This window comes from Brienomyrus brachyistius, chromosome 21, assembly GCF_023856365.1.
Source record: "Brienomyrus brachyistius isolate T26 chromosome 21, BBRACH_0.4, whole genome shotgun sequence".
NCBI lineage: Eukaryota > Metazoa > Chordata > Actinopteri > Osteoglossiformes > Mormyridae > Brienomyrus > Brienomyrus brachyistius.
In genome coordinates, this window is record NC_064553.1 from 18,406,237 (window position 1) to 18,419,395 (window position 13,159).

At 44.8% G+C, this 13,159-nt stretch overlaps 1 protein-coding gene across 2 annotated transcripts in view; it reads left to right on the forward strand.

Annotated features, from left to right (window-relative positions):
- Positions 1-13,159, forward strand: part of LOC125716644 (ephrin type-B receptor 1-B) — a 123,350-nt gene that overhangs the window by 38,246 nt on the left and 71,945 nt on the right. For both annotated transcript variants that reach the window (XM_048989199.1, XM_048989200.1), the window contains exon 2: positions 978-1,042. In XM_048989199.1, the coding sequence (XP_048845156.1) occupies positions 978-1,042 (65 nt within the window). The remainder of the gene's footprint in view (positions 1-977; positions 1,043-13,159) is intronic.

Genomic DNA, 13,159 nt, shown 5'->3' on the forward strand with positions numbered 1-13,159 from the left:
CACCGTTGGACAAAAGCATCTATTAGATAAACAAACTTAAAAATCAGGATTGAACTGAGCCCAAGAAGCTAAAAGGCAGGCCTGTTATTACCCTGCTATGTGTTGTATAATGAGATCCATATGGTCTTCTTGGTGAGATCTCTTACCCTTTCTGCAGCATCCCATAGTCGGCCTAAAAGTAGCTGCAACTACTTCGGGGAACGGAAACCCTCTCCTGCGTGTAGTTACCTGGGCCTGGGGGCAAGATGGAACAACAGAGGGTTTAAGAGTAGGACGGTGCCAGGGGCGGGGGCGTCATTTCCGTGGATGCGGGCCGTAGGCCTGTCCGCTTTCGCTTTGGTCGCCCCCTCAGATGGGGGCCGTACTGGCAGCATGTGGCACCACCGCTGCTGGGGCCTTTTCCCTGTGCCTCCCCAGCGCTCCTGGGCTTCCTGGGCCCACAGAGCTCGCCACCAGCATATGTGTACAAATACATATATGGCACATGGTGTTTATACATAATTAACTGCACTTAGGATAATGAGAATGATAATGGCGAGATAATTAGCTGCATCACTCCCCGGAGATCTTAGGTGGGGCTGCACCTTGAAACTGAATCATTAGTTTTTTATTCACTGAAAAACTTATCAAGTACTTATCAGGTGCTGAACACTAAAACACTATCAAAATACCCTGCCTGGCAATGGAGATGATTTGTTTAGTGCCCATTTGTAATCACGGGGCTGTTTTTTGGGGGCCATTTGTCTACTGAGACCTAAATGCACGGTCAGACTCATGTAGCAGCTTCTAAGTCTGCCTGGGTTGTTGGTCTTTTGCCTTTTTGCACTTGTGAAGAACGTGCAGGACGTTGGCAGTGAGTCGGCCATCTGGATCGTGTTCACAGCAGCACGAGGGATGCTTTTGGGGCGTCTGACTCAGACCCATGATCTCTGAAGGAAGTTTCACGCCTGCCTCTCCCTCTGCCCCCTCCCTTGCAGAGACACTGATGGACACCAGGACAGCCACAGCAGAGCTGGGATGGACAGCCTATCCCACTTCGGGGGTGAGTAGGAAGGAGGCCGAAATGACACGGATGTCTGCTCTCACTATCTCTCCGCCACTCTCTCTCCCTCTGTCTCTCCCTTTCTCTCCCACTCATTCTCTCTCCTGTTTTTTCTCTCTCTCCGACACATGCCCACACAGACACTGACATCCTAGCTCAGTTATTATTGCCATTAGTTTTTCACACTCATTTATAGGAACTTAATAGACCTGCTTTGACTTAAAGCCCGACTTGCTTGGAGCCGCCAGATAATGGAGCCACAGAGCAGTAATGAAAGCGCAGTTATGGAAGCGGTGATGATGTCGCGGAATAACTGAGCAGGGGAACGCTGATGAGTTAGCGGCATAATAGAGCCACCAGGCAACTGTAAAGCTGTGGGTTAAAGGAAAGCTACAGCTGTAGTAAGGGTGCGGGGTAACGGGGCTGCAGGGTGGGCTGAGGCTGATGGGTAATGGAGTTAAAACTGTAAGGAACTGTTAGGCTGTAAGGAAGCTGAGACCTGATAGAGACCTGTATAAAGACTGAAGCTGGGGGGAGGTGAGAGCTACAAGTCTCTAAAGAAGCTGGGATCATAGAGTGTGAGGACAGAATTGGGGCTGATGGGTAATGCAGTTTTAAGGCTGCAAGGAAGCTGAACTCTGGTGGATACATTTAGAAACACTGAAGCTGGGAGTGTGAAGGATGCAAGTCACTGAGAAAGCTGGGATCATAGAGTGGGAGGACAGAATTGGGGCTGATGGGTAATGGAGTTTTAAGGCTGCAAGGAAGCTGAGCTCTGGTGGATACATATAGAAACACTGAAGCTGGGTGTGTGAGGGTTGTAGGTCCCTGAGGAAGCTGGGGTTACTGAATGGGAGGACTGGAACAGGACTGATGGGTAGTGAAGCAAGCAGAGGAAGTAGCAGTTTACCATGTGTCATCATCCAGGCCACAGCTCTGTCATGCTAACTGCTGTGGACTGAGGCATTTCACACAGCATTGTAATATTATTCAGGAATGCAGTCAGGCCCTTAGAAGCCTGACAGACTCCCCCATTCCTCTGAATGAACCTGACTCCAGGAGCTTGGAGGATCCTGGGGTGGCTTGGGGCTGGCTGGCGGGTGCCCCTGGCTAGAGATGGGCAAAAATACATCAAAATGTATTTTAATACAAAACATCCTATTTGTTAGTATATCCACTACAAAATACAGACACCAAGCAAAGTATCAAAATAAACTACAGTATTTTGTATTTTGAAAATACAAAAATATATTTGACATACTTCTATATCAGCCAATTCCTTCACAAGAAGAACCAATTTTTCACTGCATAATGAGACACAATACAAATGTGAACACAAACGAAAGATCAAATATTCTGAAATGTCATAAAAATACTCATGTGAACACTCAGATAAAGGTAAGTCGTTTGACTGAAAAAGTATTAATAACAACCTCAAAGATTTGTTTTATTTTGTAATTGACGGTACTTTTTTGCACCACGAATACAAATAACTCAAAACAATTAAATTGAACAAAATAGGGAGGCAGCACCTAATGCTGCTTGAACCCCTAAAAATGAAAAATGACACATTTTAAGCGCTTCACTCAGAAACGTGTTCAACATTTAAAACAAAGAGGTCTGAATGGAGCTTGTATGTCTTTTGGTTGTAAATGATCAACTATAGGCGTTTTGTGCACATGACATCATCACACATTAATTGCGGGGAAAGTGGTTAGCACTGTTGCCTCACACCTCTGAGACCCGGGTTCGAGTCTCCGCCTGGGTTACATGTGTGTGGAGTTTGCATGTTCTCCCCATGTCGTCGTGGGGTTTTCTCCGGTTTCCCTCCACAGTCCAAAAACATGCTAAGGCTAATTGGAGTTACTAAATTGCCCATAGGTGTGCATGTGTGAGTGAATGGTGTGTGAGTGTGCCCTGCGATGGGCTGGCCCCCCATCCTGGGTTATTCGCTGCCTCATGCCCATTGCTTCCAGGATAGGCTCCGGACCCTCCGTGACCCAGTAGGATAAGCGGTTTGGAAAATGGATGGATGTATCAGGAAAATTGCCCATCTTTGTGCGTGGCTGCCGATTGTAGCCATGCTGTCTTATATGGTCTGAACTGGTCTGCACTGCCAACCTGCCCTGTCCCCTGAGCATGCAGCATGCATACATATACAGGGACGCACAAGGACAAGCTGAAAAACACTGCGATGCAGGAAGGGGGTTTTTCACATGCATACACACCTTCGCAGCCTGACCAGGGACTAAGCTATGCATGTATGTTGCTGTGTCTGTGAATGACATAATACTGATCATTTATTTTGCCATTTATATAAGCACATGGGAATTAAAATATCCTGTGTTACCCTCCCATGAGCTTTGGAGCAGTTTTGGGGTTAAGGGCATTGTGGGATTAGAACCAGCAACCACATGGTCACAGATTTCTAACCCACATGCAGTTTTGCCTGTTTGCTTGTGCTTGGCTGCACATTTCGTATTTAATGTAAGGAATTAGAGCCTGTCTCTTGGGTTGTCATTTTGGGGCTGTTAGTTCCTGCTTATAACGAACACGAACTCATGCAGGATTTAAACCGGACATAAATTTAAGTAGCCTTATTATTGGGAATGTTTCAATTGGCTGGGGTTGTGTCATGTGATGTGACCTTTGACCTGACTTTTTGTGTTTGTCTGTATTGGGCCTTTGTGGGGTCAGGTTAACAGGAGGAATGTATGTAATTTGTTTGGGTAGCCAGAGTCGGGTAAGAATGAAGAAAAAAGACAGGGGAGAGATGCTTGATATATGTGGATTTCTGAGACGATAAGTGATTGCATAAGGACATGCGCTTCTAATTTACCTCTATTGAGGCCATGAAAAGTTAAATATCTGTAATGCCTGAATGATAAAGCTGAAGCCAATGGGTGAATAACAAGCACAAGGCCACTGCTCAAAATATCACAGCAGGGTTATAACCCATCGTACCCTAAAGCTGGACACTGATCACAGCCCATCACACCCCAAAGCTGGACACTGATCATAGCCCATCACACCCCAAAGCTGGACACTGATCACAGCCCATCACACCCCAAAGCTGGACACTGATCACAGCCCATCACACCCCAAAGATGGACACTGATCACAGCCCATCACACCCCAAAGCTGGACACTGATCACAGCCCATCACACCCCAAAGCTGGACACTGATCACAGCCCATCATACCCCAAAGCTGGACACTGATCACAGCCCATCACACCCAAAAGCTGGACACTGATCACAGCCCATCACACCCCAAAGCTGGACACTGATCACAGCCCATCACACCCCAAAGCTGGACACTGATCACAGCCCATCATACCCCAAAGCTGGACACTGATCACAGCCCATCACACCCCAAAGCTGGACACTGATCACAGCCCATCATACCCCAAAGCTGGACACTGATCACAGCCCATCACACCCCAAAGATGGACACTGATCACAGCCCATCACACCCCAAAGATGGACACTGATCACAGCCCATCACACCCCAAAGATGGACACTGATCACAGCCCATCACACCCCAAAGATGGACACTGATCACAGCCCATCACACCCCAAAGCTGGACACTGATCACAGCCCATCACACCCCAAAGCTGGACACTAGGGAAGGACGATACAATGGTGTCATAGTCATTACTGGTGTGACTGTGAGATTTTCACTGTACTGGTAACACCACAAGTAGTCTACAGCCTAACTATACAACGTCCTGTTTATAAAAATAAAGCATTTTATTTTCTTCAAAGCTTTAGTTGAAATCTGAGTACTTATCTTTATTTTCTATATCAGCAGTTTATCTTCGTTGTGTGATTTTATTTTATTACACACTCTGACGGGATGTCGTGATCACAAATTAACAACTTCAAAATTAACAGATTTTCTGTAATTATACACATTGAACAAATTAACCTGGTTACATAAATGTTCCTTTCCAATTAAAAAGTAAAACATATTCGTTAAATTAGCACACATATGCGCCGCTGCCTTTCGAGGTGCGTGGTAAATGGCACAATTACCCAGTTAACACTAGAACCGCCTGTCTCCCAAACCAGTGAACATCAAACTCATTTAACCTCCAAGCAAGACATACTTCGGCGTATGTAGATCTTTTGTTTGCAGTAATGTTGCATTAGTGTTAATAACGGCAGCGAATCTAACACCCTGAACCAAAAAGCCGTAATGTTCATAGCGGAGTGGCTGCTCTGTCCTGAAATCGTAAAGCTGAAAAGTTTTCAAACACAGTATTTTATAAAATGTTGGATAAATAGACGTAGTTTATTGATGACTTCATGGCCGTCAAAGTTTTCGTTATTTAACAACTATATAAAGTAATTTTTTATACAAATCAACTCAGGTGAAACAATTAAAAAACGTACATTTTCAGGGTTGCCAACTTAATATCATGCTTTCAGACTCTCATGCTCATGCAATAAATCTTATGGCAAATCTATATTATTCCATTATAAACCTAAACTTAGCTGCATCAAAATCATTGGGGTAGTTTACAAACCTTACGGACTATACTTTCCAACCTTGTGATTTATTTGAAATGAACAGTAAAATGTTTTCAGTTGAAGCTTGTCTTTTCCTTTGCTTTGTTGCTTAATTATAAAACAAGTATGAGAAAGCAATACCTATGTGTGTCATTTTTTGCTTTTTTTTGAAAAAAAAAACCTGCTTATACCCAACTGTAATTAAAATGTAAATTAGCAAATAAAGTGTAATTTATATATTTATATAATATATTTAAATTAATTTAAAAGGACAGGACGTAAAAATCTTCGAAAAACTTTGAAAAAAATAATACCATGATATAATACCGTCATAGTCCAACAAGTGAAAAGTACCATGATAATAATCTTAGGTCATATTTCCCACCCCTACTGGACACCGAGCAATTTGCAGCCCCAGAGGGATAGAAAACACACACACACACACACACACACACACACACACACACAGTTAATAAGCAGAACCTAATGGAACATGGCATTCACACACATGACTACCCAGTAACCTGCGATGCAGTAAATTGCAGAAGACCTGTTGGATCCTCCTGTAACTTGGAAAGGTAAAATAAGCAATTTCTTGACAGTGATGAGGGAAATGGCAGATAGCAGACAGCACCCAGCTCTGGGAGGGAGAGGAACGGACTGGCTTTATTTACCCAAATACCCCTTTGATGTGTGTAGATTTGCACAAACACCCTTCCAGTGTTTTCTGTGGAGCAGAGCCACAGAGGAGAGGGGATAAAAACAAGAGATCAAGAGCATTCTACAGAGATTCTACAATGCTCCACTCCTCAGGGATACAGAAAGTTATTGGGAAATACGAATACTGTATTCCATCCATCCACCTGTCCTTGTAAGCGAACACTGGTCAGGGGGGTCGGAGCCTACCCCTGGGGGACTCCTTGGACAGAACGCCAGTCCCCATGCACCTCTAATTGTCATCTATGGGCAGCTTAAAGACCACAAAAAACCAAACTATGTGTCTGGAGCACAGAAGGAAACTCACACATCACTGGGATGTGAAATTCAAACCCCCACCCCCATAGGTGTGCCACTGAACCACTGTGGCCTAATGACAGATTCCTCTCATTAGCATTGTAGTCTCATATGTTCTATGCCCCCTTTATCAGTATTTGATACTCCCCCAGGTACGCTTCCCTCCTCTGAAACCACTTCAAGAGTTTATAAGTTGTGCGCTCAGAGATTCCTTTCTGCACTGCACTGCACTGCAGTGCTGAGCTGTTATTTTTGGCATTCCTGTTGGCCTTAACGAGTACAGCCACTCTCCCCTGACCTCTCTCATTAACAAGGTGTTTTCAGGAGTAGAACTGCCACCAACTGGATGTTTTTGTGTATTTTCCATTTTCTGTAAACTCTAGATATTGTAGTGTGTGAAAATCACAGTGAAGTGACCATTTCTGAGATGCTGGAACTAGCATGTCTGGCACCAACAATCACAGCACATTGAAAATCGTTTAGATCAGGAATCTTAGCCAGTGTAGTGGCAGACCCTCTGGAGCCTGTCTGCATGCTGTATGTAGTCAGCTGCTGTTTGGAGTAGCAGATTCTTTTCATTAACAGGTTGGTGACCTAATAAAATGGCCACTAACTATTATGTGAACAACATGAAATCTTCAGTGGGAATAGATTTGGTTGGTCTCAAGCTGCAGCAGTGCTGATCTTCAAGGCTATGGTGTTGAAGCTGACAAGCTTCACACTGGTGCTAATCCCAGGTTTTCATGTTAGACGGCCTTGTTTCACATTGGATCCGTTTCTCACAGCAGGTCGGGCAGCACCGCTATCGCCACGAGCCGACTTCAAAGCATGGTGCGTGCACCTTACTGTGAAGTAATTCCGATTTTCTCATCCTACGTGCCGGGTCACCTGTAATTCGTGATCTGACTGGGACTGGGGCAGCTTTTCTGGATTCTCACTGATGGGCTTGTTGAGGTTCCACATGGAGTACAGCTGCAGACTCTTGTCAGGTCATTTCCCCTACCTTGTCAACGTCAAACCAAACCCCCCTAAAGCAAAGCTGGATGGCTCCCCTGTCGAAACTAACATCTAAGATGCCTGTGGTATCTCGTATTCACGCCTCAGTGGCCTAGACTGCTGCTGCTGGACTTTTGTTGCTAATCATTGTTGACCAAATGAGTTGTCCATGTCCACCATCCATTTAGAACGTACTCTGATGGAATTGGTACCAGAAGCCCTCAGGAAGGTCTGTCATGGTAGGGATCTGATGGGACTTTGCCCCATTGCTCTCTGTGCAGACAGAAAGTCATCACCTTCTTGCTTACGGTCCAACTCTTCATCATGTTCAGTCAGGGAGGCTTTGGTAATCAATTACGTTGTCAGAATTATTTGTCCCCAACCTGCCCCTGGTAACTGGCCTCCATCTTGTTGCTTTTTTGGTACGTTTTTGATTTGAGGGCTTCTCTGAATGTCCCTGCAGGGATGCATAGGTACCGCCTAGTCTGACACCCACCTAAGTCCCATGTGCAGCAGAATGGCCCACTGACACTTCTGAAGACTGGCGCGTCATGATGATGCAGCCGAATCTCATATCACTGCCTGCCCTGTCAGCCTTTGTTATTAAACCACTTTCACCCACAAAGAAAGACATTCTATAGGGTAACTAGATAATCCATGTCAGGGAGGACACTTTGAGCTAGGATGGGATTTGTAAACTATCATAATTAAAAGGACATGGATTTCACTTAAGAACTGAGTTCTTGCTGCTTGCTGATTGGTCAGTCTCATGTAACCATGCATGTGTCACTAATGTTAATGTGAAACAGCTGGGTGAGTCTTTCAGTCACGGAAACAAAAGTGTCAAATTGCAAGAAGAGCGTAACTATTTAGCCAAGCACAGGAGCCTTTCAGTTTTAAAGCAGTTTGTGAAACCTGAAGTGGCTCAAAGTGTCCTCACTGACAAGGATTACCTGATAACCCTCGCATTTTACCAAAGCGTGCTGAGAACCTTCATACCCTAACATCTTATAGTACATGGGGATAAGGTACCATGTGAGCGAGTGTGAGGGGAATGAAGTGCGACTCCAGATGGAACACGCCGGCAGTTCTTCCCTCATCTTAGTCTGTTTGTTTTCTTATGGCTCTTCTCTAAATCAGATTCGGAAAGGCGGGCAGTGGAGGATGTGAACGGAGAGGGGCACAGTTTAAACATAATGGATTCCCTCCATCTGTGCCAGGGCACAGCTTAAACTTCACAGATTCCTCCCCATCTGGTAGAGAGGGCACAGTTTAAACTTCAGTAATTCTCTCCATCTGTCAGAAAGGGCACAGTTTAAACTTCACTGGTTTAACATTTATCCTGTAAGGCTCTCATCACATTGCCAAAAGTTGCTTGGTAAATTTCAGGTATTTTTTTTTTTTCTGGCTAGTGAACCTAAGCGCTGTTTTGACGCATTAATATAAGATCATAAAGCAATGATTAATGTTCTGTGTGTTATTTTAAGTGTTAACAGGAATTTAGATTTATTTTCTAGACCTAAAAAAATTACAACTGCTTTATAGTAAATAAAATCTCAAAGTACTGGAAGTACCAGCCATTTGACTTTTTGACAACTTATAAAAAGTGGTTGTCGATGAACATTCTTGCAGATAGTTAAACAATACTGGAGACAAAGACTAGACTGTCTAACAAAGGAAAACTGTGCTCCTCTGAAGAGAAAGATAATTGCACTTGGCATTTACATCATAACACTTCAGGGGGTGAACAGACCCACAGAGAGATGGTCACCTTATTTAGGTGTAGGAGTAACTGACACACTCGCACACCAGTCACTCACACATGTACACATACAGGCAATTTGGCAACTCTAATCAGCCTCAACCTGTTTTTGGACTGTGAGGGGAATCTGGAGTACTTGGAGGAAACCCCTCGATGACACGTGGAGAACAAGCAAACTCCACACACATGGCAGAGACTCCCAGAGGTGTGAGGCAACAGTGCTAATCACTGCACCACCATGCTCCCTTGCATTGAATTATGAACATACAAAGTTCTATTCACAAAGAGTGTCACCAAACAGATCTGCCCACGTACACCAAGCATGATTGGTGTTGGCTGCACATCGCCTTTTCCTTAATGAAATTTATCGAAATTTTTCAGGTCAGGGACTGTGATGCTGGGCAGCAGTATGACAGAGGGTGTCAGGTGACTTGAGACGGCTGAACAGCTTGGCATCTCGAAGGGTGCGTCAGTAGAACCTGCCACCTATGTGTGGTATAGGATGGCAGCTGATGTGCAGATTGCAGGGATCCAGTTGCTATTTATTTCACTATAATGGGAAGAGAACCAAATACCACAGATGGGGAAATCACTGCTGATAGCCCTAGTGTGTGTGAGAGGATTCCTGAAGGGCTGGTTTCAGACCCCCCTGCTGTGAAGGAGAGTAAGGACATAACTTGGAGGGGGGGGGGGGGTCATGCTCTAGCAGCCAGAGACTGCAGCCTTCCCTGTGACTCATTTCATACAGGAACCTGGAAGACTAAACTGTAGGACTGTACTGCCAAGTTGAGGACCGGACCTCATCGGAGGAATGGTTCGCTCCATTGGAGTCACAGTACTCATACCAAGAAGCAGCCTGCATGCGTAACTGAATTGTGCATGCAGCAGAAAATGTGTGCTTGGCTGAATGTCAGCCACAAAGCCGCAAAAGACTGACTACAATGGCCATCAAGCTGTCATCTTTAGCGTGGTGCAGCTTGGTGTGGCGGCCCCTTCTGGCAGATGGTGGAAGAGTGGGCTTCTGGTGTGGCGTGGCGTGGTGTGGAGAGGCCAGCCTCGAGTACTGCAGAGCACTGGATGAGGGCATGGCTGAAACAAAGCTGGCTGGAAAGACACGGCGGTTAATTATGGAGGCTCCCTGTCAGAGCCGACTTCCCCCTTCTGGGGCGTCTTTCATCCACTCCGTAGCCTCATTATGGCTGTCTCCTCGCTCCTGTTGGCTGTTCGCCATTTAGATTGACTGCCTCATTAATGTTGTGCTTCTGCGAATAATGCCAGAAGATCGATATAATGAATAGGGTGATGGGGCGGGGGATGGAGAGGCAGGCGAAGGTTCATTGTACTCCATCGATTAACCTTGGTTCCCTGGGTGAAATACTCACGTCAGTTTCCAATCCATTGTTGAACACAATAATGTCCCGTATATCAAAAGACCTTTTTTTTGATATCTTGGCTTTTCTTTTATTTTTGAAGCATTATGTAAGAAGCACTAAACAGGCTGGAAGTTTTCAGAGAAGTCACCAACGGCTGGTGTGTTTCTCGCACATAAATCTATGACATAAAAGTTTCGTATCATCTGATGTGGAACCGGGAAACACGGGGAAGCGAGTGGGTGGGGTGGGCTTTTCTGCCAGTCCGCCAATTTTCTGATCAACCTCGTGTTCATGAAACAGGAGTGAATACTGTAAATGGCGCAGGAGTCTGGATCACCGAGGGTGCTTTCTCAGGAGGTATGCATGCACCATGAAATCATCATGGACTCCGATCCCTCACTAAACATGTAACCAGCCTGATTGCTGGTACCTTGGCGAGGAAGATCTTTGAAATGGAGTGATTAATTGGTGCTCATACTGTATGACAAAAGGGCTCTGTTATTCTGATGGTGATGCGGTTTGGGCATACGTGATCTGGTGCTGATGCCAACTGTCTGCTGTTCTCTTACTGGGCTTTCTGCTGTTTTCCAGTGTCGCTGTCTCCCAGCATTCCGAGCTTTCTGCTTCTCTCTAGCTTAAACATCCATCACTCACTAAACCCCCCTCACTTCATCAAACCTCCCTCTCTCCACTTCCCATCCCTTAGACTGTCTGGTTCACATAATACTGTCTTGCTGCGCTGTATAGTTAGTGTGCACTGTGCATTATTTAAGCTGCACCGTGCGTTTATCTGCAGCGTGTTGCATTCTTGTTTTACTTGAAACTATGCGTATAGTTGTGGGTGTTTGTAGCCCCTGTCTGACCATCCTGGTCCTAGAGGCATCTGGTTTCGTCCCACTCTTGTATTTATATGGAATGAGACACTGTAGAGTTTTTGAATTTGAACTGAATTTACCATAGCACACAGTGCACAACAACGAAATGTGTCCTCTGCTTAACCCATGTGTGACAATGTGACTTAGCAGGGGGCAGCGAATTATACATATCTTACCGCTTTCAGGCAATACATCATACTTTTCATAGTTTGAGCGCAACCCGTGTATTTTGTGTCAAAAGCTACCCTTAGATAGACCTACATTTATCGAGATTGATTTGCCGTGAAGTTGACGTTGACTTGTCTTGAAAGCATGAGCTTTCACAATAACTCACAAACTATATTCTGATATAGTTTCTGCTGCCCATTAGTGCCCCTAACTTTTGTGTTAAATGTGTGAGTAAGGTGTCTGCGCGGCTCCTCTTCGGCAGTCATGTGCGATGACAGGGTTATTTATTATCCAAATAAGATTTTGTCTTGGAGGGTTAAAAAAAAATCCAGAGATAGCCAGAGTAATCCAGCCATTGATTTCAAACTTAATAGACTTCGGGATGACAATTTCAATCTTGAATATATTTTGTTTCTCGACTCCTGTTGGCGAGGTAGGAGTTTAGCGCAAGCTAGTTCCATGTCCTATGGCAGGAGTGCGGCATGTCATCACTCAATTACGAACATTACCTGTGTACAGGTACAAGTGATGAGATACATTCTTTGCCGATGTCACAGAATGGTTAGAATGTAACACTTCAGTGCAGGAAGGACTAGTATAAGGATTTTATTTGTTTTTTTGTTTATTAAAAATTGTTTTGTCCTACCGTGGGCGGCATGGGGGTGCAGTGGTTAGCACTGTTACCTCACATCTCTGGGACCCATGTCTCCGCCTCGGATACATGTGTGTGGAGTTTGCATGTTCTTCCCATGTCGTCATGGGGTTTCCTCCGGGTACTCCGGTTTCCCCCCACAGTCCAAAAACATGCTGAGGCTAATTGGATTTACTAAATTGCCCGTAGGAGTGCATATGTTAGTGAATGGTGTGTGAGTGTGCCCTGCGATGGGCTGGCCCCCCATCCTGGGTTGTTCACTGCCTCGTGCCCATTGCTTCTGGGATAGGCTCTGGACCTCCTGCGGCCCAGTAGGATAAGTGGGTTGGAAAATGGATTGATGATGGATGGTTTTGTCCTACCCATTCATTTCAAAATCTCAAGTAAAGTAGCCTGTATATTTTCCCCTTGTTTAAAATGCAATTTTTTATTTTATTTTTTTGGGGGGGGGGGACTTCCTTACTGCACCACTAAACATTTCATTATTGCGTGAGTAGTCTAACAGAGCAGGAAAGGATGCAGTTTTTCGCTGTTTGTGGTCTTGCATATGATAAACTCTGATGAGCAGCATCAGAGTCCCTGAAATTTAACTCCCTTCATATAAATTTCGTGGGGAAGTCGGAGCTTCCGGAAGGCTAAATTAATGTCTATCTTCATTTTTTGAGGCACCGAAATAATTTTGTTAGCTACCCAACAAATTTATGATTTAACGTCCCCCCTGCAAAGCTAATTCGTATATCTAATGTATGCACCATGTCCCAA